Below are 23383 nucleotides of genomic sequence, written 5' to 3'. Positions count from 1 at the left end.
TGTAAAAGAAGATCGAAATACTACTAGATCAAGATTCAAGAATCAGAATAATACTGTTTTATTCCTGCCAATTCCCACTCCTAACACAAAAAAAAAACATATTGCATTAATATACAAGATCTTTGTAACAGTAAAGGACAATATATAGCACAATACATTTGCTATTCACAGGATTTAAGGTAACAAAAAAATAGAAACTGGAATAAGGAATCCACCAGGAAAGCCAATTTATGTTTTCTGTTAAATAAATTGAAGTTCTGCACTGCACATCATGGAACTGCAGATTGTCCCACCAACGGCAAGTTGGTCTCCATGCAAGTAAAAATTTCTTTCTATATGTCACAATATTACTATTACTACTACTAATATTTACAGGACAAGCTGCAGGACAAACTGGTAGATTCTTGAGTTGGCCAATGTCTTTGTGAAGTTCACATTTTTTAACCCTCAAAACATTTACTTCTTGGTTTTCTCCTAAATCTCAAATACAGTCAGAATTGTAATTATAAGTAAGTCTTGTGTACATATTTGTTCATGATGTTGCTCTACACTGGGCTGCCATCCTTTTATCCAAGGTTGTTTTTTGCTTTGTGCCACATGATCTTGATAAGGAAAAATAGGTTCAAAAAGGTTAATGGCTAGATATGCTACAGGAACCATACGTTGCTGCTACACCCCTAGATCTCACAAATATTACTACTCTCAGTCCTTGTCAGTATTTGTTCTGTGGTTGCTGCCTACAGGTACAAGCCAGTTTAACTGGTCACATATCACAGTTGTGTCCATTTTCTTGTAAAATATTAACAGGTTTTGAGGTCTTTGTTGTTTCCAAGTGGTATTTTGAATGGGTTAAATGTAATATAAAAGAAAAAAAGTTGATGTTGTCAGCATATGGTTTTCTGCATTTTTACACATACACCATATGATATGAATTTACCAAAACAAACACAAGGAATTACCACTGAAGTTTATAGTTTTCACAATTTAGTAAGCTTTATAGGCAAATCTGTTGTGGTAATATTATATAAACATAACACGTAATCCATGTGTTCAGTACAGTTTAGCTGTTTCAATTTCTATATTTAAAAATGTTAGACTTTAAAAGCTCAAAGCTTTGGATTAAACTAAAATTTCACAGAAGCCCTAGATGCATATGTGAAATTTGTGGTTTAAAAATATGAGAGTTGCTTCTTGGAGGAAAGTTTAATGAGAACCAAATTTCATGCAAAATAAGCCAATGTTCTTTAGACAGCTGGGCCTAGTACCTCATTTCTACGTTAGACATTTCTTATAGTTGTCATTCTCTGAACAATCTGTCTGAAGAATACTCCATTAAAAGAAGTTAAGTTAAAAAGCCTACCAGTGGCCTTTAGTGCTATAGCTTTGGGGTATGCATGCTTTCCAAATATTTATTTAATTTATTTTTTTGTAGGTCTATCATGGAGGATACCAGACAATAAGTGAAAATGGGCAAAGGGTCAATTTAGCCCTTAACTTTGCATTGCTCATTATCTTATTCAACATTTCTCAGTCACCTGTAAAATACTAGACTGTCTACAGGCTTACAAAATAGCCTGTTAAGCATGATCTCACTGTTTGTTTAGTAATCTATTGGCAAATTATTCTCTCGCTCCTTATTTTATTGGAATGAAGAATATTTAAACCTCATAGTTAGACCTTATTAACAGTTGTTAGAATAAATGGTGGACTTTTTTATTTAATTTCTGCAGAGAGTCTGAACAGCCAGCTCCACTGGGATTGTTAGCACAGCCTGCAGCAGGACAGTCTGAACGTGATGCTCAGTCAGTACAGTAACAGCCACACAGAGAAGTAGCATCTACAGAGCACGGTTTTGCCTAAATATTTTTAATTTAGCATGCTGAATATTAATGTGTTACTTTTCTTTACTAAAACAAGTGTTAGCCATGTATGTTAATGGCACTTTTTAAACAATGCACCAAAATTACTGAAGGTTTCAGCTTGCCTATTTATTGACAAACAATGCAAACAAACTCCTCCACACTGGCGAGAGTGGTTTCAAAGCTCTACAGAAGCTCAGTGTGTGTGGATATGATGTATTTAGGTCTCTGAAACTGCTGATCAGTTCACAATATCCTGCCACAAAAACAGCAGCTTGAAAAGCATCAGTTTTTTGTCCAAATTATCTTTATGCTAAGTGTTTGATTAAACTTTAAATACCATCTTCAAATATCCAAATAGAAATACTTAAAGTTACTTAAAGTTTTCTTAGTAAAACTTGTCTGGGGTCTTGGTAAATAAACATTCATCACTGAAAACAGGAAGTGCAATCCAATGAACTGAAATGAGAATGAAAGGCTGACTGGTAGCCCCGCTTCTCTACAAAAACATGTTATCAAAGGATTCCAAATGCTGTAAAAACATGGACTTGTACAAGGTTTCTCATGCAGGAAAGGACCTTCACTCACATCTGACAAAACAGCTGCAGTCACATCACAAGGCAGAAAAGCAAAGAGCTAAACCCCTTCTCCTTATGGAAATACTTCTTGCACTTTGCACTGGTCTCCTCTCAATTTTTTTTTGCAGCTGCTCCACTTCCCAATAAACACACAGCTCCAATACTGAAGTCCAAAATTTCCTAACATATTCTTTCCTTTTACTTTCATTACAAAACAATGATCACATCAAATAATGCAATATTTGAATTAGCTGAATTACATTCATCTGAGTTGAATCTGCACATCATAATAATATTTCACACCAAATTTACAGACACCTACCCTTTAAGTATCCACTAATAAACTTAAGACATTTCAAAAATGGCTAAAAATGCATTTTGAAAACACTTTACATCACCATTTTGCAATCTCAGAAAATTTAAGGGAATGCACAAAAGTGCAAAATGGTCCAAAACATTAAACTCAAGCAGGAGATATTGCCTGTAAGCAGATATCAAACTCCTCTTTGTTAGGGAGGTTTGGTTTTGATCTCCTTATTCACACTTGATATTTGAGTTGGCTTTTCATGTTTCCATATGGACTTGAAAATAATGCCAAAATAGAATTCATGCAGAGAATATAAATTTCTAAAATATTCCAACAGTTGCACTTGAGACATTTCAAAGGTGACAATGAAACAATAAAAATAATACATGCTATAATAATTCAAATTATCGAAACATAATGACTTGCAATGCTCATCGTACAGTCCATTTTGAAACCAATAGGAAACACGGGCTGTTTCGATGTTGGTCACATTATCTGGGAAAGAATTCAGAAATCTAAAATAGTTTCCAAAGAATTCAACAAAAATAGTATTCATTTTTAAACAATTCCTACAGTATAACTAGAGTAAAAGACATGTACTATGGAGTCAAAATGCTGAATGAGAACGTTAAAGGTTGTGCAGGCACTTTTGCAGCTTTCTTCTTGTCTTTTATAACTACTATACTCAAAGCTAATTATGATAAACAAATAATCGAAACGTCGCACAGAATCAACTGTTCATATGCAGAAATTCACCTCTTTACGAACACTTCTATTCAAAACGTTTAAAAGCCCACTAATATATACTCACCAAAATTCATTCCAACCAAACAGACATCTTCACGTCATATAAAGAAGCACTTTGTACTTTCAAAAATTATCTGTATCTGCAAACTTACAGCCCACTGTACTGAACTGAGATTTACCAAGGTGACAGCAGGATGTCATGACAGATGCAAAACTACATCATGACTGCCTCGTACTGCAGGTGAGCTGTGTGTGAAATGACTTGTATTACTTCACTTCAAATTAGCTGAGCCACTAAATTAGAACGTGAGCCAGGTTAAAGAGCACAGGAATGCCTTTGAGGCAGTGGGGCTGACCAGTTGCTGTATTCCTACCCCATGATGGCTCGGCATAAAAGGCATTTTTAAGAAGTGGAAATCAGTAGTACATTTTCACCCAGATTTTTATTAAGCATTAATGCTGGAGAACTACTACTTGATGTGTTACCAAATGATGTGACAATTAATCACAACTAAACACGACGAGTAGTTGATTTTGCTACAAATGTGCCTGGGTTTTCAATGTAGTACAAAATGTTTCAGTTGAGGAGCTGGAAAAAAATTTAAACCATTGCTTATGTCAGTAATCGACAGTTCTGTGCTTCATCTAAAGAAAATTTTTAATTTAGTTTTGACTCAGAGAAGATTTCACACTGGAAAAAAACATGGCTGTCTCAACTCATAGTATGTTTAAACGTTAAATGTGAAAGGGGACAAAAAGTTAAAATGAGTTAACCCTTATTCGATGACAGTATCTACTCCAAGTTACCACTGTTGTTAGCGGATAATTTGCAATGAGCGTTACATTTCCATCTTGATTCACAAAATCTGTCACTACAGATAACATTGCCAAACGAGAGTCAACGTGCACCTCTTCCTGTCAGCAATTTGTGCATGTACCACATCTCAACACATGTTACAAGGTTTCAATTTACACTTGTAACCATGGTAGAAATTTCAAATGTTTTTGGAAACAACACAACAGTTTATCATGCTGAAAAAATATCTCATTCCACTTTTATTTTGTGTACAGTGTATTTTTTGAAGTTATTTTTTAAGGACCAAATTGACTTTTACTTTTTTTCCCCAAAAATATTCTGGTGACATTTTACAAATAAATCCTTTGCATCAGCACCTGGCTTTGTACATAAAGGCCTGCTGGTTATCTTGGGGTCATGAATTTTTGAGCTCTTATGCAATTACGTGGAGTGTAAAGACAAACAATCCTCTTAAACAAATTACACCCACGTGGCCATTTCTTCACAAGCCTTGATAATTTATGCTTAAAGTGTGATAGTATTAAAATAAGGGTGCTGCTACCATAACCTAAATTAAACAAAAATAAAGCTGGTTAAAACAAAAAGCCTGGGGCCAAGTAAGCATTCAGTAAAGTGACTACTATTTCTTTCATTTTTTTCCATTATGACTTCTTAGTTTTTTCTAACCTCTAGTTTGAAGTGGTGCAGATCAAAAAAAAATTCAGACAATACAAAAGTTTAGTAAAGACTTCAGTTAAAAACCTCAGATTTAACATAATGTGGAAGGCTAATGAACTGACATACTCATGATTCTATGGTAGTTAAATTGGTATTCATAAACAAGATTCCCTAAAACAATGCCTGCTTAAGAAATTAAACAATTAAAAATATTTCAAAGTTATGCAGAATGCATTTTGTGGTATGGCGTGTTTTTCAGCCTTCGGCCAGCTTAACAACAGTATTGTAAAATGTAACATCTGACTACACTGGTATTTTAACACTCATATTAAATTACAGTTCGAGTATGCATTGATCCCATCGTCCAGCTCTTTTACCTGACAGCATTTGTAATACGATAATGAGGTCAAATGACAGACTCTTTATAAATTAGATGCAGGTAATCCCAAAGAAGATTAGATGTACTCCAGTGCTGAATCCATCTAAGAAAACATTAATCTTCATCTGCTTACATGTTGTAAACAGAAAAATAACTTGATGGCAAAAACACTTGTCTTCATATCATGCCGCTTCTCAAGGACCATGAAATATATGCAGGTTCACACACATCCAGTTGTGTAAACAAAGCTTATAGCTTTTCATGTTATAAAATTATTCTAACTCAAAAAATACTTAATAAAAAAGTGAATAAACTTAAGACACCTTGGCTGTACTCACTGATACTGCCTGCGCAGAGACTGCAATTCGGCTGAGGCCCCACCACTCTGAAGTCGATGCATCTTTTCCGTCTCCCTTGCTAGCTCTTCTCTGTGAGCTTTCTTTAGTGCCTCCATTGCTACACAAAATAAAGACTAAAACAGTTAAAATTATAAATGCAAGCAGAAATATACACTAAAGACAGTGTTTGCAGTAACTATTCATATCTAGTAAAAAATATTAAAAATAGATGAAGCTATTGCCACATAAAAACACACAAGGAGTGATAAACACCAATGATGCATACATCGCTAGGTGTACAAATAATAAGCAGTAAAGCAATTTTGACAGCAGATTACTTCTTCTTCTTGTGGCTGCTCCAGTTAGGGGGTCGCCACAGTGGATCATCTTCTTCAATATCTTTCTGTCCTCTGCAACTTGTTCTGTTACACCAATCACCTGCATGTCCTCTCTTACCATATCCATAAACCTTCACTTAGGCCTTCCTCTTTTTCTCTTCCCTGGCAGCTATATCCTTAGCATCCTTCTCCCAATATACTCAGCATCTCTCCTCTGCACATGTCCAAACCAATGCAATATAGCCTCTCTGACTGTGTCTCCTAACCGTCCAACTTGAGCCAACCCTCTAATGTACTCATCTTTAATCCTATCCATCCTTGTCACACCCAATACTAATCTTAGCATCTTTAACTCTGCCACCTCCAGCCCTGTCTCCTGCTTTCTGGTTAGTGCCACTGTCTCCAACCCATATAACATAGCTGGTCTCACTACCATCCTGTAGACCTTCCCTTTCACTCTTGCTGATATCCATCTGTCACAAATCACTCCTGACACTTTTCTCCACCCATTCCACCCTGCCTGCACTCTCTTCTTCACCTCTCTTCCACAATCCCCATTACTCTGTACTGTTGATCCCAAGTATTCAAACTCATCCACCTTTGCCAACTCTACTCCCTGCATCCTCACCATTCCACTGACCTCCCTCTCATTTATACACATGTATTCTGTCTTGTTCCTACTGACCTTCATTCCTCTCCTCTCTAGAGCATATCTCCACCTCTGCAGGCTCTCCTCAAACTGCTCCCTACTATCGCTACAGATCACAATGTCGCCAGCAAACATCATAGTCCATTAATCATCACCTCACTTCTTAACCTAGCTTCCACTACTCTTTCCCATAACTTCATGCTGTGGCTCATCAATTTTACCCCCCTGTAGTTACTACAGTCCTGCACATCCCCCTTATTCTTAAATATCGGCACCAGTACACTTCTTCACCACTCCTCACTCATTCTGCCACTTTACAAGATTCCATTAAACAATCTGGTTAAAAACCGCCATCTCTCCTAAACACCTCCATGCTTCCACAGCTATGTCATCTGGACCAACGGCTTTTCCATTCTTCATCCTCTTCATAGCTGTCCTTACTTCCTCCTTGGTAATCCGTTGCACATCCTCATTCGCTATCTCCACATCATCCAACCTCTTCTCGCTCTCGTTCTCTTCATTCATAAGCCTCTCAAAGTACTCTTTCCATCTGCTCAACACACTCTCCTCGCTTGTGAGAACATTTCCATCTTTATCCTTTATTACCCTAACCTGCTGCACATCTTTCCCAGCTCGGTCTCTCTAGTCAGTCGGTTCAGGTCCTTTTCTCCCTCCTTAGTGTCCAGCCCCTCATACAAATCATCATACGCCTTTTCTTTAGCCTTCGCCACCTCTCTCTTCACCTTGGGCCTTATCTCCTTGTACTCTTGTCTACTTTCTGCATCTCTCCGACTATCCCACTTCTTTGTATACTCTCCCGTACTTTCCCATTCCACCATGAGGTTTCCTTTTCCTCTGTCCAGATGTCATGCCAAGCACCCTTCTTGTTTTTACCCTAACTACATCTGCTGTAGTTTCCCAACGGTCTGGTAACTCTTCACTACCACCCAGTGCCTGTCTCACCTTCTCCCTAAACTCAACCTTGCAGTCTTCCTTTTTCAACTTCCACCATTTGATCCTTGGCTCTGCCCTCACTCTCTTCCTCTTCTTGATCTCCAACATCATCCTACAGACCACCATCCTATGCTGCTTAACTACACCTTCTCTTCCCACCACTTTGCAGTCTTCAATCTCCTTCAGATTGACTCTTCTGCATTGGATGCAATCTACCTGCGTGCATCTTCCTCCACTCTTGTATGTCACCCTATGTTCCTCCCTCTTCTTAAAATACGTATTCATCACAGCCATGTCCATCCTTTTGGCAAAATCTATCCTCTGACTTTCTTCATTCCTCTCCTTGACACCATACCTACCCATCACCTCCTCGTCTCCTCTGTTCCCTTCACCAACATGTCCATTGAAATCTTCTCCAATCACCACTTTCTGTCCCTTAGGTGCACTGTTCATCACTTCATCCAACTCGCTCCAAAAATCTTCTTTCTCATCCATTGCACACCCAACTTGTGGGGCATATGCACTAACAACATTCCTCATCACACCTCCAATTTCCAGCTTCATAATCATTACTCTGTCTGACACACTTTTCACCTCCAAAACACTCTTGACATACTGTTCCTTCAGAATAACTCCTACCCCATTTCTCCTCCCATCCACAGCATGATAGAACAGTTTGAATCCACCTCTGATCCACGTGGCCTTACTCTCCTTCCATTTAGTCTCTTGCACAAACAACATATCAACCTTCCTTCTCTCCATCATATCTGCTAACTCTCTCCCCTTACCAGTCATACTGCCAACATTCAAAGTTCCTACCCTCAGTTCCACTCTCTTTACCTTCCTCCTCTCTTCCTGCCTCTGGACACGTTTTTTTTTCCCACTTTCCTTGTACAAAAAATATGACACTCAGTGCTGGCACAAATGCTTCCCTTGTGTTAAGCCACGGTAGTTTATGCTTACAGGCTAACATGTTACCTGCTGCTGTTGCAGATGTCTCCTCCGCTAGAAGCACATCTTTCTCTCGTTCTAGCCGCTGAATTTCACGCTGATGACACCGCTGGATCTCTTGTAAGGCTTGGGCATGAGCTTGTTCCATGGTTTCTAAGCTACGCTCACAGGCCACCTGAGAGATATACCCTTGAGGAACATGTCCTATTGAGCTGCGCTGCGCTGTTTCAAGCTCTTGCTTGGTCCGATCCAGTTGCTGTCTAAGTGAGGCCAACTGAGCACAAAATAAATAAATATATAAGTAGGAACAGAAATAATAAGTATCTAAAAATTGTAAGCCAAAAATTTTAAATCTTGTTTTTGTATAATAACGTTGGCATGCTGATTTTTAGATTTTCTTCATGTCAACATGTACAGTATATGCAGAAGTCTGCATGTTTCACTAAATCTCTAAATGAAAAATGTTATCACAACCTCTGCAGGGTGCAAACGTAACCATGGAACTTAAAGCTGATTTGAATTTATTACAGAAGAACTATGGGGATATGTTAATATGTAACGCATGCAAAATGACTTAGAAATACTTTTAAACTAGATGAGCTTTGTCAAAAAGAACTGAAAGAAATTAGTGTAAGAGCAGAAATATCTAGTGGTCACTTACGAGTCTATTTGTAAGTGGCAAGAGGAGAGAATGAGGAAAGAACCAACAGACACAGTGCTCAAACTCTGGCACATGCCACATTCACTTTTTCAATCTATTTAAAAAAACTGACAAATAGCAGCAACTGTACACTAAAACATTCATAATTTTGCCATTTTATGTTTGTACCTTGCACAGGTTGTACTGGCTTCTTGTAATTTAGCAATACAGTGAAATGTGAAATTTGACCAGGACTGCTAAACCTTCTGCATCCAACTGTAAGACTGGTGCAGAAACATGATGCCCAAAGGACCTATAGATATCAAATAAAGCCACACCCAGTAGTTGTATTTAATGTATAGCTTTTTGTGCAACAAACCTCCTTCTCCAAAGTTTCGTTGACCTGACTGCTAAACCGATTCGTCCCAGCAGGAATAAGTGGCACCTGCCTCGTTTCTCTCAGTGGTAGCCTCTCAAACTCAAGCCAGCGTTTTTCAATTTCCTCTTCTAATCTTTTTCTCTGTTCAGGGGTGGAGGGGACATTTTCCTCAGAGCTCATTCCTCTCAATCCTGAAAAACTCACAACTTTTTTAGGTGGCCCATTTCCTGAAATCTCTCGCATGTCCAAATGACCTGTAGTTCTACTTGGTACTGAACCCCCACTGGGGGTTTCAAACCAGCGTCGCCTGTCCATAATTCTCTGTGCTTGATCTCTTTCCATCTCTTCTCCTTTAAGGGCCTGTCGATTCTCAGATGACGTGAGGTCTGGGGTCTTCAAAGGAGCCAGCTCCACATAATCAAAATGTTGAGACACTACTGTAACGTCTGACTTATCTGATACCAGTTCTGACCTGGAGGAACCTCGACGTGTAGGGAATTCACGAGTGAAGGAGTTCTCTTTATTACTGACGTCAGCCAACCTGTACAAGAAAACAATAACCTTTTACAACAATGGATACTACTATACAAGGCAAAACTTTAAGATGTGCAAGATAATTAAAATATCTTAATACTATACCAACTTATTAGCTGGATATGTGACATCTGTACAAGAAATATACCAATACCTTGGTAAATGACACTGAGTCAGGAACTGCAAAGTTTTTAAATATTTCTGTGATCTTTTTAATACTATGGGTCTAGTTTAAAGTCACAGAGTTAGTGCTGTTTTCATTACCACTGTAGACTGCTGTGGTAAAACACAACAGAGATGAGGAAGTAACATGAAAAACAGTAATGCATATGCTCCCTGTAAAGTCTGTGCCCTACATTTTTAATGACATGTACAAACAACACCTCTGGTGTAAGACATTTATTTAAAGGCGTATGAAAGGCCTAACACTTTAACATGCACCTGCCTGCTTTGCGGCTAATATACACTCTTCTCAGTAAGGAAATACTATGTTTTTAATGGTCTAATGACATTCCCTTGACTGCATTATGACAAAAGGTTTATTACATGTATTAAAGGTTTAGAAATAAAGCACTGAGCTGGTAAGTACATCTTTGCTAGTTTAGTAGGCCTCCGCATTCTAAAGGAATTCATCTACTAGAATCTAAATTATACATCTTGATTAATGTGAGAAATATTAAAGTAAAACCTAGGCAGACATTTTATAAAGTGTATTATTTAAACATAATAAAATGGATTTCACAGCAAACAACTTTAATTAAAAAAAAAAAAAAATAAGAAGTGTCAAGAATAAATGGGGAAAACAGAACTCTAACAAAAAGAGTTGAGGGGAGAAAAGTCTCATGAAATAGTTAATAGTGCTTAGGATCCCCCTCTACTTTCTTTGAAAACATAGTCTTGAAGGAAGACCAAAATGTTTAAAACAAAGACGCCAGCTGGAATTTCATTAAAGATAACAAATAAGTAAATAAATAACACAAAACAAAATGCAAAGCATTTTAAAAATGATTAAAGTAAGCAAATAATTTGGCAGAAGTATAAATCAAAACAAAAGCAGTATTATTATTTTTGCCTACTTGGCTGACGCCTTTATCCAAGGTTACTTACAAGCTTGGTATTCATCATACGGAGTTTGGCATCTGTACTGGTAGATGGTCAACCATCTCAGCACAGTGACTTGCCCATTTTTAAGTATAAAATCTCACCCACCAGTGGTATTTTTCCAATTTTGGACAGCCAAACTTTTCTATTTTGAACATTGAATCTGAGCGGTCACAGCTCCATTGACAAAATGTAATCAAGAACAATGAGAAGGAGTGAGAGAAAAGATGGATATTATTTCAAAGCTAAAATAACTTCTGCAGTATTAACTCATTTTATAGTATTTTCTATAGATTAGCTCAAGTTAATATTTATCATCACAACCAAAAATCACAGAGATTAGTGTTGATTTGTGCACATTTACTGAATATTGAACTTGAATTAACCATACAGTGACACCATAAACCAGGTTTTATGGGTAATGTGGTTGCATAGCTGAGTACATACTGCAAAGTATTACACATTTCCTTTTCACACCAAATGATAAAGGGGAGGCAGAACATTCAAATTAAGCTATTTGTCAGCACTGCTTCAAAAAGGAAGTTAAATTGTTAATGACAAGCAATTTGCAGAAACACTTAAAACACAATCGTGCCAATGCCTTTGCTCAGTTGATGCCCTGTGCTTCTCTTATCTTGAGGCACACCTTCCACATCAGTGGCAAAATATCTATTATTCATATTTACCAGCAGTTACAACTTGTAGCCTTTTACTTATTTGTTATTTATATCCTACTATTTGCAGTTAAGTGTTTAATTTATAAATTTGCAGTTTGTCTTAAAATGAATTCCACTAAATAGAGAAAAAAGTATGTAATAATTTCATCATGTTCTATAGGCTACTGTGACAGTGAAGTAATTTGTTTCAATAAAATTTTGCAGTGTTTGTTTAAATAAAGAAATCATACTGTTTAAAATACAACATACAATTAAACCATTGGCTTAAATAAAAATCTCAGTCTTATTCTGCACCACCAACATTAATAAAAAGATAAATGACCTCCCAATCCACCCCTAAAGTGGCTTGTTCAGTGCTGCAGTGCGAGCTGGGGTTAAAGACTGAACTGGGGCCTTTGTGGTTTAGTCCAATGCCTTAGCCAATAATTATCTTATATATAAACATCTACGCGTGGAAGTGTGTGTGTGTGTGTGTGTGTCTGGCCCGGACGTGAGAGGTGGAGTCGGGGTAAGGGCTCCGACTCCAACGAAACAGAAAACTCGCTTAGCCACTAATAACAAAACTGGGTTGAGCACCTCGGCAAAACAAAACCTCAGAAGAAAGACAAAGTCACTTTGCCACCAGCATCGACAAAACCATACCCCTTTTACTTTTCCGCCCACCGCTAATAACACAAGCGGGGCCAGCACGTCAGCAAAAAGAAACCTCAGAAGAAAGACAAAGTCGCTTAACCGCTAACATTGACAAAACCGTATCCCTTTTACTTTTCCTCCCGCCGCTAATGCACAAGCGATGTAAGCATGTCAGCAAAATGAATCCTCCTAGGAGAGAGATGCCCAGAGTAGTTCCTTTCAATTGCCTGACAACTCTACGTTTCTTTTTTTTTTCCTAATGATTTTAATAGTTTCTAGGACCCCAGGCTTTTTACAGCACAGGCTTACACAGTTGTCAAATATAAACCTCTACTAACTCGTTAGCTTCGCTAACTGAAGTAACAGTCAAGCCAAGGTAGAGACAAACCCCTTAAATACTTGCAAAACATTATGAATGGGACCTACACACAGACTAGTTAACAGGTCAGCACTATTCACTTTTAAAGACTAAAAAAAAATATCACAAATGTATTTTGGATGTTTGTTGGAAACTTACTTGGTGACATCTGGAGCACATGTAGGCCGGATGCTCTTCCTTAACACCTCAATCCAGTTCCTTCTGATGCCAGATGTCATGGCTGATAGTGTGTATACCCTTTCTTTGGTCTGGATAATGAAGCAGAGTACAACAGAAAACTTTTTGGTACACAAAATAACATGAGTCTAATTAAAACCCACTGTATTTTGGCAATACAGCATATACTGTAAATCAAACTAATTCTTCTTATTTTGCTCATCCACACAGAATTAATACATCTCCAATCACAAAGAAGAAAGTACAAATAATATAAAAATCACTGCAGCTTTACTCGGTTTTCACCTGTATCTGAAACCCATAGTTCTTCTGGACTTGGAATTCAGAGACGTCCACACAGGAATGTAAATCAATTTCTCCATCCAGGTCATCAACCTGAAAGAAGGTTGAGCAGAAAATGGTTGTAAAATAAATGTTTTCACTAGCTTTTTTTGTCTCAAGCATCATTTTTACAGTCAGGCCATGTATAAAAATTGGTATTTAACTGCTACCCCTTCTTTTACCCTGTAAATTCATACATGCCTTTAGAGTACCAGCTGATCAGTACCATGTGCCAATAGTTAAAACTATTAAAATACTAAAACAGATAATGCCCAGCCTGCTATACCCGCCATACTACCAGGATTAGTTCCAGCCACCGACAAATCCTACAGTGAACGATGCTGATTAGATTGTGTAAATGAAAAAAATGTCTTCTATGTAATGTTGTGAGCTGCTTTGTAACTACAATAAATGATATAACTTCTCATACACTGCAAGGTTTCCTTATGTAGTCCACTTAATTTTAAAAGGTACCCAGTTTAATCAGCATTGGACAGCAGACACTCAGACCAGTATGTGTGTGGTAGTAAAGCAGGGCACATTAAGGCAAACTAATTTGAACCTAACAACTGAAAATCCACATACCCCAATAAAAGCACATAGAAAAAAAAATTAGTAAAATTAAAATGCTAATCAGGATATGTTCAATGGCAAAAAATTCAACATACCTCCTCAGCATTTGAATCCCTGTAGTATCGAAGTCCAGCATCAGTGAGTACAAACCAGTGTTTCTTCCACTGTGAAGAATTGACAGTAAAGACAGGGATAACAAGAGAAAAACACTGGAAGAAAGTAGTGAAGTCAAGCACTGTAAAACCTGGACACCTTTCCACAATCACCAGATGGGAAATGATGCTTTGCAATTTGATACATAGAAGGTACAACATGATACTGATGAATTTGCTTTCTGCTCCGTTTCTACCCAATTCTACTCACGGCTTCATGGAACAACACTCACTCCTCTTTACAGTCAAGCTACAGTGCCAACAGTGCCCAGTCATCAGCGCATTGTTGCAACAAGTTTGCAGCAGGACACTCTGTGAAGCCATTCAGCACTGATTTCTCTCGTTTGTATTAGAGGGCACCTTGGTGGCTTTAAATGTAGTTCCTTAGCCTCTATATTAGTTGGTCTTGCACTTGGCCTCTGGTAATTTTAAATGTTATCAAGAGACACACAAAGCAAGGTTTCACATACTCTAGTTTAGCACATAAAACTGACAACTATGTGCTGTTCTATGCCTAACAGGCAATTTCAATCCAAAAGCTTTCAAGAAAGGTTGACAAAACCTATCCTAAATAAATTCTATCTCCCAAGATCTGAATGAAAGAAAATGCACAATGTTATCAGCTTTTTACTAACTCTGTACAGGAATGGCCGATTTATTTGTTTACAAAAGGTTTGTCCAATTAAAAAGGTTCAAAGTGCAAACCGTTCCAGTGGATATCATGAACCAGTCATTTTAATTTTGTGACAGTGATACATTTGTTGTCACAAGGAGGTAAGCAGCAATCCCTCTTACAAATAAACAAGTGTACAGTCCTACCTCTCCATTCTCGTCTAGCTTGGACATCCATCCCTTTTTGAAGTTCAGGAGATCAGGCTGTGAAAAGATATAAACATACAGGCTGTTCAAACAAATGAAGAAATATGACAGTAAGTTAGTCAGTTTGTTTATAAATGATCAGTACAGCTTCAAACACACAAGCGTTTGTGCAACTATAATGTTCCAGGGGCACCTTCAGCTCCAATTCCACTGCAGGGTTCTTTATTGATTGGTTGCTTCCGCTGAAACCTTATACTGAATACACTCCTTACTGTTACACATTTGCCAGCCCTGCCATTTCACTTAAAAGACTTAAAACATTTATAGGAATTGCCTACTAATTAACCTTCTGCTAGCTTAGCAATGGCTGATTATTGGAGGTTACATCATATCAGGTTTTTCAGGAAAAGGACAAAATATAATTCAATGGTATGACTATATTAAATAAACCTGATACACACAGAAAACTATTCAATAATGAAACCATATTGTCAAGTAACACTGTTGCTAAGAATCTGCCTTTCTGTTACAGCTGTACAGGTATATTTTGTCGCCAAACAACACATTTTCTGACACACAACTCATTGTTGGGTTACAGAGGCTGAAGTCAAATCCACTGTACAACATGTAAATTTATGCACACCAGGCCAGTGTAGTCTTTCCAATTACAATTAAAATGCACATTGGAAATATGGATTGAAAAGCAATGCAGAGACACAGAGAATGTACAAACTCCACATAGTGTTTAGGCCAGGATTCAAATCCAGTCTCCTGAAACTTTGAGGTAGAGAGCAAAGCATTGCATCCAAAACTTAACAAGAGTAACTTAAAATGGATGAAACCATGTACAATATCACTACAACATGTAGTAGTAACACAGTAAATACACATTGTATGACCCAACATCACAACTTATAGTGAACACATTACATAGTAAATACGTAATGTATAAAACTGTTGTACAACTGAAGTTTTGAATGGGGAAGTCAAACATTGTTAAGTCGTTATATTTTGACTCACCTGTTCCCTACAGTGTGGCTATTGTAGCAAAGGTACTAAAATAAAAATAAAAAAGGTTCTTCTTTTTGATGAATTGTAATATTTAAATGTAAATGAATGTCCCCTTGGGGATTAATAAAGTGTCTATCTATCTATCTAAAAACTACAAGAAATGGCCCCTTGATGAGTGTGCTCAATAATTTCCCTGTCTACTCATTTCTTAACTCAAGATGTAAGCAAACCCTTCAGACACAGGACTCTGTCTAAGGAGCTATCTGTAGTTTACGTAGGGACAGAAGCACTGTCAAACCAAACCATTACAGAAGAAGGAAGGATGCTTCTGATGACTGCATTATAAAATGTTTTACGCCAGCACCAACTTCACTTTCAAATTGGGAGAAAAAAAATTGCTGTTAATCTTTTTTAAAATACCCAAATAAATAAGAAACTGGTTGCCAAGAAAATTTCACAACATACATTTTTCTGCTAATTAACTATAGACTTGTTTGAATATAGTCAAGGGACGCTACCTTTCATCTTAAACAACACTGTGCCAGAGAGAAAAAATGAGCATATATTTCTGCTTTGTTGTATGGCATATTGGCAGCCACTTTTTCCTGTATCAAATCCTGTAATTCATGAAGACCAAGAACTATTAGTGATTTAATAATAAGTAAAAAATAGTACAGAGAGACAGTCCTATCTGTGAATGTCTGTGACAGATTCCTTTTCTACCACAAAAATCAAAAAACTACCCATTATAAAATGCATATCACTGCATGACACCATTTTGTGCTAGGAGATGGGGTTTCCATGATGGGGTGTCAAACTCAAATCCTGGTGGGCAGTAGATTTGTGTTCCAGCAACTTTCTTAATTATTAACTAAATATTGTGGCTAATGGAACAGACATCTTTTGCATTAAAATTAATTTAGCAGATTTTTAGGATATAGAAACATCACTGCTTTTTTACTTTTGCAGCAGCCAAACAATAATGAGATTCAAAGAAAGCTAACAGATGACCTGCTAAGTTACAATATGGTATGTGCCCTTCATTCAATATCTGCTTCAATAAAATATTTGAAAGAAAAAGTAAAGATCTGAGAAATATTGACCTGTTGTGGTCAACAAAACATTCTGAACGTGCTCTCACAAAAAAAGGAAATTAACAGTCTGATATGGTGGAATGTTAACACTAACAAGCCATAGAAATAACTTACATGTCAAAAGTAATATTAAAAACTGGCTGCTATTTAAGAAATTGAATAGAGTGAAAATGTTGGACCCTCCAGAAACAGTAGTAAAAAATAAAAATAAATGCAAATTTCTGACAAATTCACTATTTGGGTTGTCAACACTGTTCCATTTATTAATACCAAAATGATACTTATTTAGTGCTTCAAAGCACTGTGATAATACCAGTTAGCAAGAGGGGAAATACAGCATAATCCATTGCTAAATATGAATATGCAAATGCAGAATTTCTCTTATTCATTTTGAATTTTGGAAGTAAAACTAATCTTCATGAGAATACCCCTCACAATGAGATGAACACAGTGAAAGCTCATATATCATACCAGTTACACTGCAGGTCCTGTTACTATTCTAATTCTGGATTCGTACATAGGCTGAGCAATAACAAAGTCTAGTCACTCACAGAGGATACTTTGAAAACAGCACAACAAAGGATGTTTTACAGGAATTCTGAAACAATGGATTTGTGTAAAACTATCAAGTTTGATTCCACAGGAAACTAAAGCTTGGGCAAATGTTAAATAAAAAAAAAAAAGAGGCATAGTTATTGAAAATTAAAAGGACTACATTCTATGACATTTGAAAACTGAATCAATTGGACATCCTTTATATAATTCTTTTCCATAAGTTTTTTAGCCAGCTAATGTGGCAAATAAAAATCTTATAAACTTTACAATAGCAAATGTTACAAGCCTAGAAGGATTCTCTGACATAACAAGATTTTAAAAGCATGTTGTTATAAAAAACATTTTAAAGAGTTCACATAAAATATCTAGAACTGTCTTGGAATTTATTAATTCAGCAGTACAGATATAATAATGTTTGAAATTTTTAGTATCGATTTTAAGCAGTGTTGTTCAGCTACTGGAGGGAAAATGTCAAGAGAATAAATTTGAAATGCACACTTAAGATACATCAGGTAGTCCATGATGATATACTGTACATTTTTATAAACCCTATGCTGAAATTCAAGATTATAAAATCGACAACACAATTCAAGTCCCACACTGTATTTTATTACGCATGAATGCCAATACTTTATTTAATGCTAAACGGGCAATTACTTGATGAATACACAAGTATTTTAATGCTGTTAGTTACTGCTGTGCAGATACCTCTTGTTACATTTGACTCAAGTAAAGGAAGTTGTATTAATAAATTACATTTTTATAAATTTGTATTAATATATTAGTGTTACAGTGTGGTACTAATAAATTATAACGTATTAATAAATTATATTTTCAGGACAGAAGTTATGGGGTGTGCAGGTCTTCATACAATTCCTTGCCTTCTAAATGACAAATCATTTTATAACCAGGGTTACGGGGGTAAGGTGGGTGTCTTGAATCCAAAACCATGTCAACTGGTTTTCTTTATATTCACCTCCAGGTTCTTTAGGCTCACCAACTGGTCAGCCAACCAGACATTCTCTCTGTATACAGCCGTTCTGAGATCAGGCCCATCGTCAGCAAACTTCAATGTCATGTAACAGAAGTTCCAGCAAATTACTACCATATCCATATAATAATATTGCAGATGCTCAAAAAAACAACACTGTGAAATGCAGTCATCAAGGAGTAAAAAAAAAGAGAGTTCTTAACTCCTCTCATAGTTAAAAGAAAAATAAATAAATATATCAGCTGGAGAAACAATATCAGCTATGATAGGAATGTTCATGAAAGGCATTTGTTTTGCTTTTCTTTCTCGCTCCAGGAGTAGAATCGGCTAACTCTCCCTTTGGCTACAAATCCCACGGTTTTACATTCTTTCATTAGTTTTTTCTTTTGGAAATTGACATTTCTCATGTTCCACAATCATTTGTGTTTTCCAAGCTCTGGGAGCTGAAAGGAATGGATAAAAAACCATCGAAAGAGCAAAAATGTTAAATATACCAGAAACATTTCTGTGGTGAGTTAAAAAAAAAACTTTGGCTTCTTGACAAAGTAAATTAGGCAAAATACAGAAAATGTCATCTCTCTTTTTGTTAAATTCAGCTTTAATATAGCACACACCATGCATACATCAGTCATTTATACCCAGAAATCAAGATAAAATGCTCCACAAAAAAAAAAGATTTAATAAATAACTGCTAAACTTCTGTAGGCTTCCTTCCCAAAATCCATAAATCCTATCTCTCCTAAGAAATGCAAAAGAAACTTGACTTCTGTGATAGGCCAAAAGTCATTTAAACACTCCAAATTATTTTAGAAGCAAATGAATTAGTTTCTATTCATATTATATATATTATATACATTATAAATTATATCTATTCACTATGTCATATATACTGTATCACAGGCAAAAAAAAAATCAATCTTAGTAACTGGAGACTAGTACAAAAACAACACTTAATGTGTTTAGGACATTGCAATTTGGAAAATGAAAGAAACATTAACTCTTTTTTCCAAAAAAACAGTTTCTAAAAAGCAATGGTTTCTCACAGAAATCAATATAAAATATCTGTTGCTGCATGCTGTGGCTGCCAGTTTGCCAAAAATGTGCAGCAGGTTTGCTGCCAGGCTGTCTTCACGTGACTGGGGCAGCAGAAGCAGCGATTACGGTCGCAGTGCATTGCAATGTGGTTTCTACCTCTTATCATTGTTAAGTGGCAGTTCTATCTGGTGAACACTGTCAGTACCACGATTAGCTGGGGATCAATTAGCTGAAGCTAGAACCTCACATTCGTTTTTTCGATCACTTGTATAAAAATCAGAGTCTGAAAAGTCATAGTCCAGTTCAGAGATAATAGGCAGAATGTCATCTGCGGAGTATTTTGCTTTACGCATTCGCTTTGATCTCTCACCAGATGTCAGTCCCATTTTTGCTACTCATGCGAGCGCAAGAAATCTCGGTCAAACCAATGACGCTAGCGTTCCTTCAGACAACAAGAGTCCAACTAAAACATAACAGTTAGTTTTGTCACAGTTTACAGTTAATTACCATCACCAACTCCTCCTTTTGACAAAAGTCGACATCAGCCCTGAAGGAGTTAAGGCAAGAACAGAAAAGACGACAATATAGAAGCTCAAGCTCTTCACATAAATGTGCAGGAATGGTCACAACTGTCAAAGACTCCACACTGTCTAACAACTTCGAATGAATAAAATACCCTGACATTTTCTTCTTCTATGGAATGAACAAGACAAACTATGTGGAGTCAAATTACTAAATGATTGCCAAAGGTGAAGTGAGGTACGCCTAAAATAATGAAAGCAAATGTTATCATTGTAAAAATATGCCATTTGTTGTTGAATTTTGTTTAGACTGGCAACAGATCAAGATCAACTTAAGTTCCTTACTTAAGTGCAAACAGACATGTATTTCAGGTTAACATGAACTACTGGATCGGATGGTCTCTTCACCATTCAAAAACTGGACAAAGTTGAAAGGATAATTAAAAATGAACAGATACACTGAAATAATTTAAAACCTTGCTGCTCACTTATATCTTGAACACTTTTATAACACTGCCACTCAAACACTCATTATCTGTTGCAATAGGGATGTAATTCAGAATCAACAGTTAAAAATGGAGGGAGGTGCCAAGGGTCATATTGCAAAGAAAGGTCACATTTGCCTAGATCATAATAATTAGTGTTAAATGTATTGTTAAACACCTACAAAAACCAATTAAGGGGACAATGCAAAGTAAAATTGTTATTTGAATAAGAAAAGTACCGCAGCAGCATGTCTAAAACTTAATTGTTACTGTGGCGTTTTAGAAATTCAAGAACTCAGCATAAAAAAAGAAACATGTTTTATTAGTATTCTTTGTCTTTTTACCTTCATTAAATTTTCCATTTAACTAAAAAGCAAAAAAAAAAAAAAATTAGCTATTCTCAAACGAACAATGAAACAAACTACTGGATCTGATTATATAATTAAAAGAAAATTCCAAGACGTGTGTTGAGTTAATCAAGAATTGCAGATTGCCCTGTGTGAGTAGGAGTGTGAATGGGTGTGTGCACAAGTTGGTCCTACAAAGGACTTTTGGCGCTTTTCCACTGCATAGTACGGCACGACACGGTTCAGTTCAGCTCACTTTTGGGGGGTTTTCCACTGGGAACAGTACCTGGTACCTGGTCCTTTTTTTAGTACCACCTCAGCCGAGGTTCCAAGCGCCGAACCATTACCAAAACGTGACGTGTAAACTCTGCTGGTCACTGATTCGCCGGAGAAAATCGTCATTACTGCGTCATTGGCTATTCTTTTCTTTAAAGGTACACACACGCGGAAGTTTGTGTCCCGTCTCTCCATCGCTGGACGCAGTTTGTTACATAAGTGGATGAATTTTTCTTCAGACATTCGAAAGTTCTCCAGCCACTGAGCGTTTGTAAAACCGGGAACAATCACATCCCACCACTCTGAGACACGGTTAAATGTCCAAACAGATGGTCTGTTGCGGCGACTTTTTTGCAAAATGTGGAAGATCTGTAATATACAGAATCAGCATTTTAATGTTACACTGGCAGTTAAATTCATTTTATGCTTTGCAACAGTGATAAAAGTTAGCTAGTGATGTGCTTTTTTTAGATGCTTACCCTTGCGCGTCGTCGAGCTAAAGTGTTGTCGTTGTCTGCGTGTTGTTAAAAGTTCCAAGGTGTCACGGCAGTAGAGGCGGCGCAACTATAACGACACGTGAATAATCCCGCCCACTCTAAAGCGGTACTAAACTGCAGTCGAAAGCACAAACCGAGCCGAACTGAGCCGAACCAAGGTGAACTGTACTGAACCGTGCTCTGCCGTACTATGCAGTGGAAAAGTGCCTTTTGGTGTCCAGTGTAGCTAGGATGGGCTCTGGCCTATGAATTTAGAAGATTTGTTATTGTGATGTGAAATTACAAACCGGATTCCAAAAAAGTTGGGACACTATACAAATCGTGAATAAAAACTGAATGCAATGATGTGGAGGTGCCAACTTCTAATATTTTATTCAGAATAGAACATAAATCACGAAACAAAAGTTTAAACTGAGAAAATGTATCATTTTAAGGGAAAAATATGTTGATTCATAATTTCATGGTGTCAACAAATCCCAAAAAGTTGGGACAAGGCCATTTTCACCACTGTGTGGCATCTCCTCTTCTTCTTGCAACACTCAACAGACGTCTGGGGACCGAGGAGACCAGTTTCTCAAGTTTAGAAATAGGAATGCTCTCCCATTCTTGTCTAATACAGGCATCTAACTGTTCAATCGTCTTGGGCCTTCTTTGTCGCACCTTCCTCTTTATGATGCGCCAAATGTTCTCTATAGGTGAAAGATCTGGACTGCAGACTGGCCATTTCAGTACCCGGATCCTTCTCCTATGCAGCCATGATGTTGTGATTGATGCAGAATGTGGTCTGGCATTATCTTGTTGAAAAATGCAGGGTCTTCCCTGAAAGAGATGACGTCTGGATGGGAGCATATGTTGTTCTAGAACCTGAATATATTTTTCTGCATTGATGGTGCCTTTCCAGACATGCAAGCTGCCCATGCCACACGCACTCATGCAACCCCATACCATCAGAGATGCAGGCTTCTGAACTGAGCGTTGATAACAACTTGGGTTGTCCTTGTCCTCTTTGGTCCGGATGACATGGCGTCCCAGATTTCCAAAAGAACTTGAATGTGACTCGTCTGACCACAGAACAGTCTTCCATTTTGCCACACTCCATTTTAAATGATCCCTGGTCCAGTTGAAATGCCTGAGCTTGTGGATCTTGCTTAGAAATGGCTTCTTCTTTGCACTGTAGAGTTTCAGCTGGCAACGGCGGATGGCACGGTGGATTGTGTTCACTGACAATGGTTTCTGGAAGTATTCCTGAGCCCATCCTGTGATTTCCTTTACAGTAGCATTCCTGTTTGTGGTGCAGTATCGTTTAAGGGCCCGGAGATCACGGGCATCCAGTATGGTTTTACGGCCTTGACCCTTACGCACAGAGATTGTTCCAGATTCTCTGAATCTTTGGATGATGTTATGCACAGTTGATGATGATAGATGCAAAGTCTTTGCAATTTTTCGCTGGGTAACACCTTTCTGATATTGCTCCACTATCTTTCTGCGCAACATTGTGGGAATTGGTGATCCTCTACCCATCTTGGCTTCTGAGAGACACTGCCACTCTGAGAAGCTCTTTTTATATCCAATCATGTTGCCAATTGACCTAATTAGTGTTTATTGGTCTTCC

The 23383-nt window shown here is 37.3% G+C and overlaps 1 protein-coding gene across 1 annotated transcript in view; it reads right to left on the bottom strand.

Moving 5' to 3' along the window:
• triobpb (TRIO and F-actin binding protein b) overlaps positions 1-23383 on the bottom strand; it is a 51760-nt gene that overhangs the window by 5827 nt on the left and 22550 nt on the right. Inside the window, exons 2-8 of the mRNA XM_039765643.1 lie at positions 14960-15016; positions 14084-14152; positions 13380-13469; positions 13056-13165; positions 9594-10134; positions 8602-8848; positions 5683-5800 (exon numbers count right to left, since the gene is read on the bottom strand). Of these exons, the coding sequence (XP_039621577.1) occupies positions 5683-5800; positions 8602-8848; positions 9594-10134; positions 13056-13165; positions 13380-13469; positions 14084-14152; positions 14960-15016 (1232 nt within the window). The remainder of the gene's footprint in view (positions 1-5682; positions 5801-8601; positions 8849-9593; positions 10135-13055; positions 13166-13379; positions 13470-14083; positions 14153-14959; positions 15017-23383) is intronic.

Source organism: Polypterus senegalus, chromosome 10 (genome assembly GCF_016835505.1).
Source record: "Polypterus senegalus isolate Bchr_013 chromosome 10, ASM1683550v1, whole genome shotgun sequence".
Lineage (NCBI taxonomy): Eukaryota > Metazoa > Chordata > Cladistia > Polypteriformes > Polypteridae > Polypterus > Polypterus senegalus.
The sequence above is the reverse complement of the archived record's forward strand: the minus strand, read 5'-3'. Positions and strand labels throughout refer to the sequence as shown.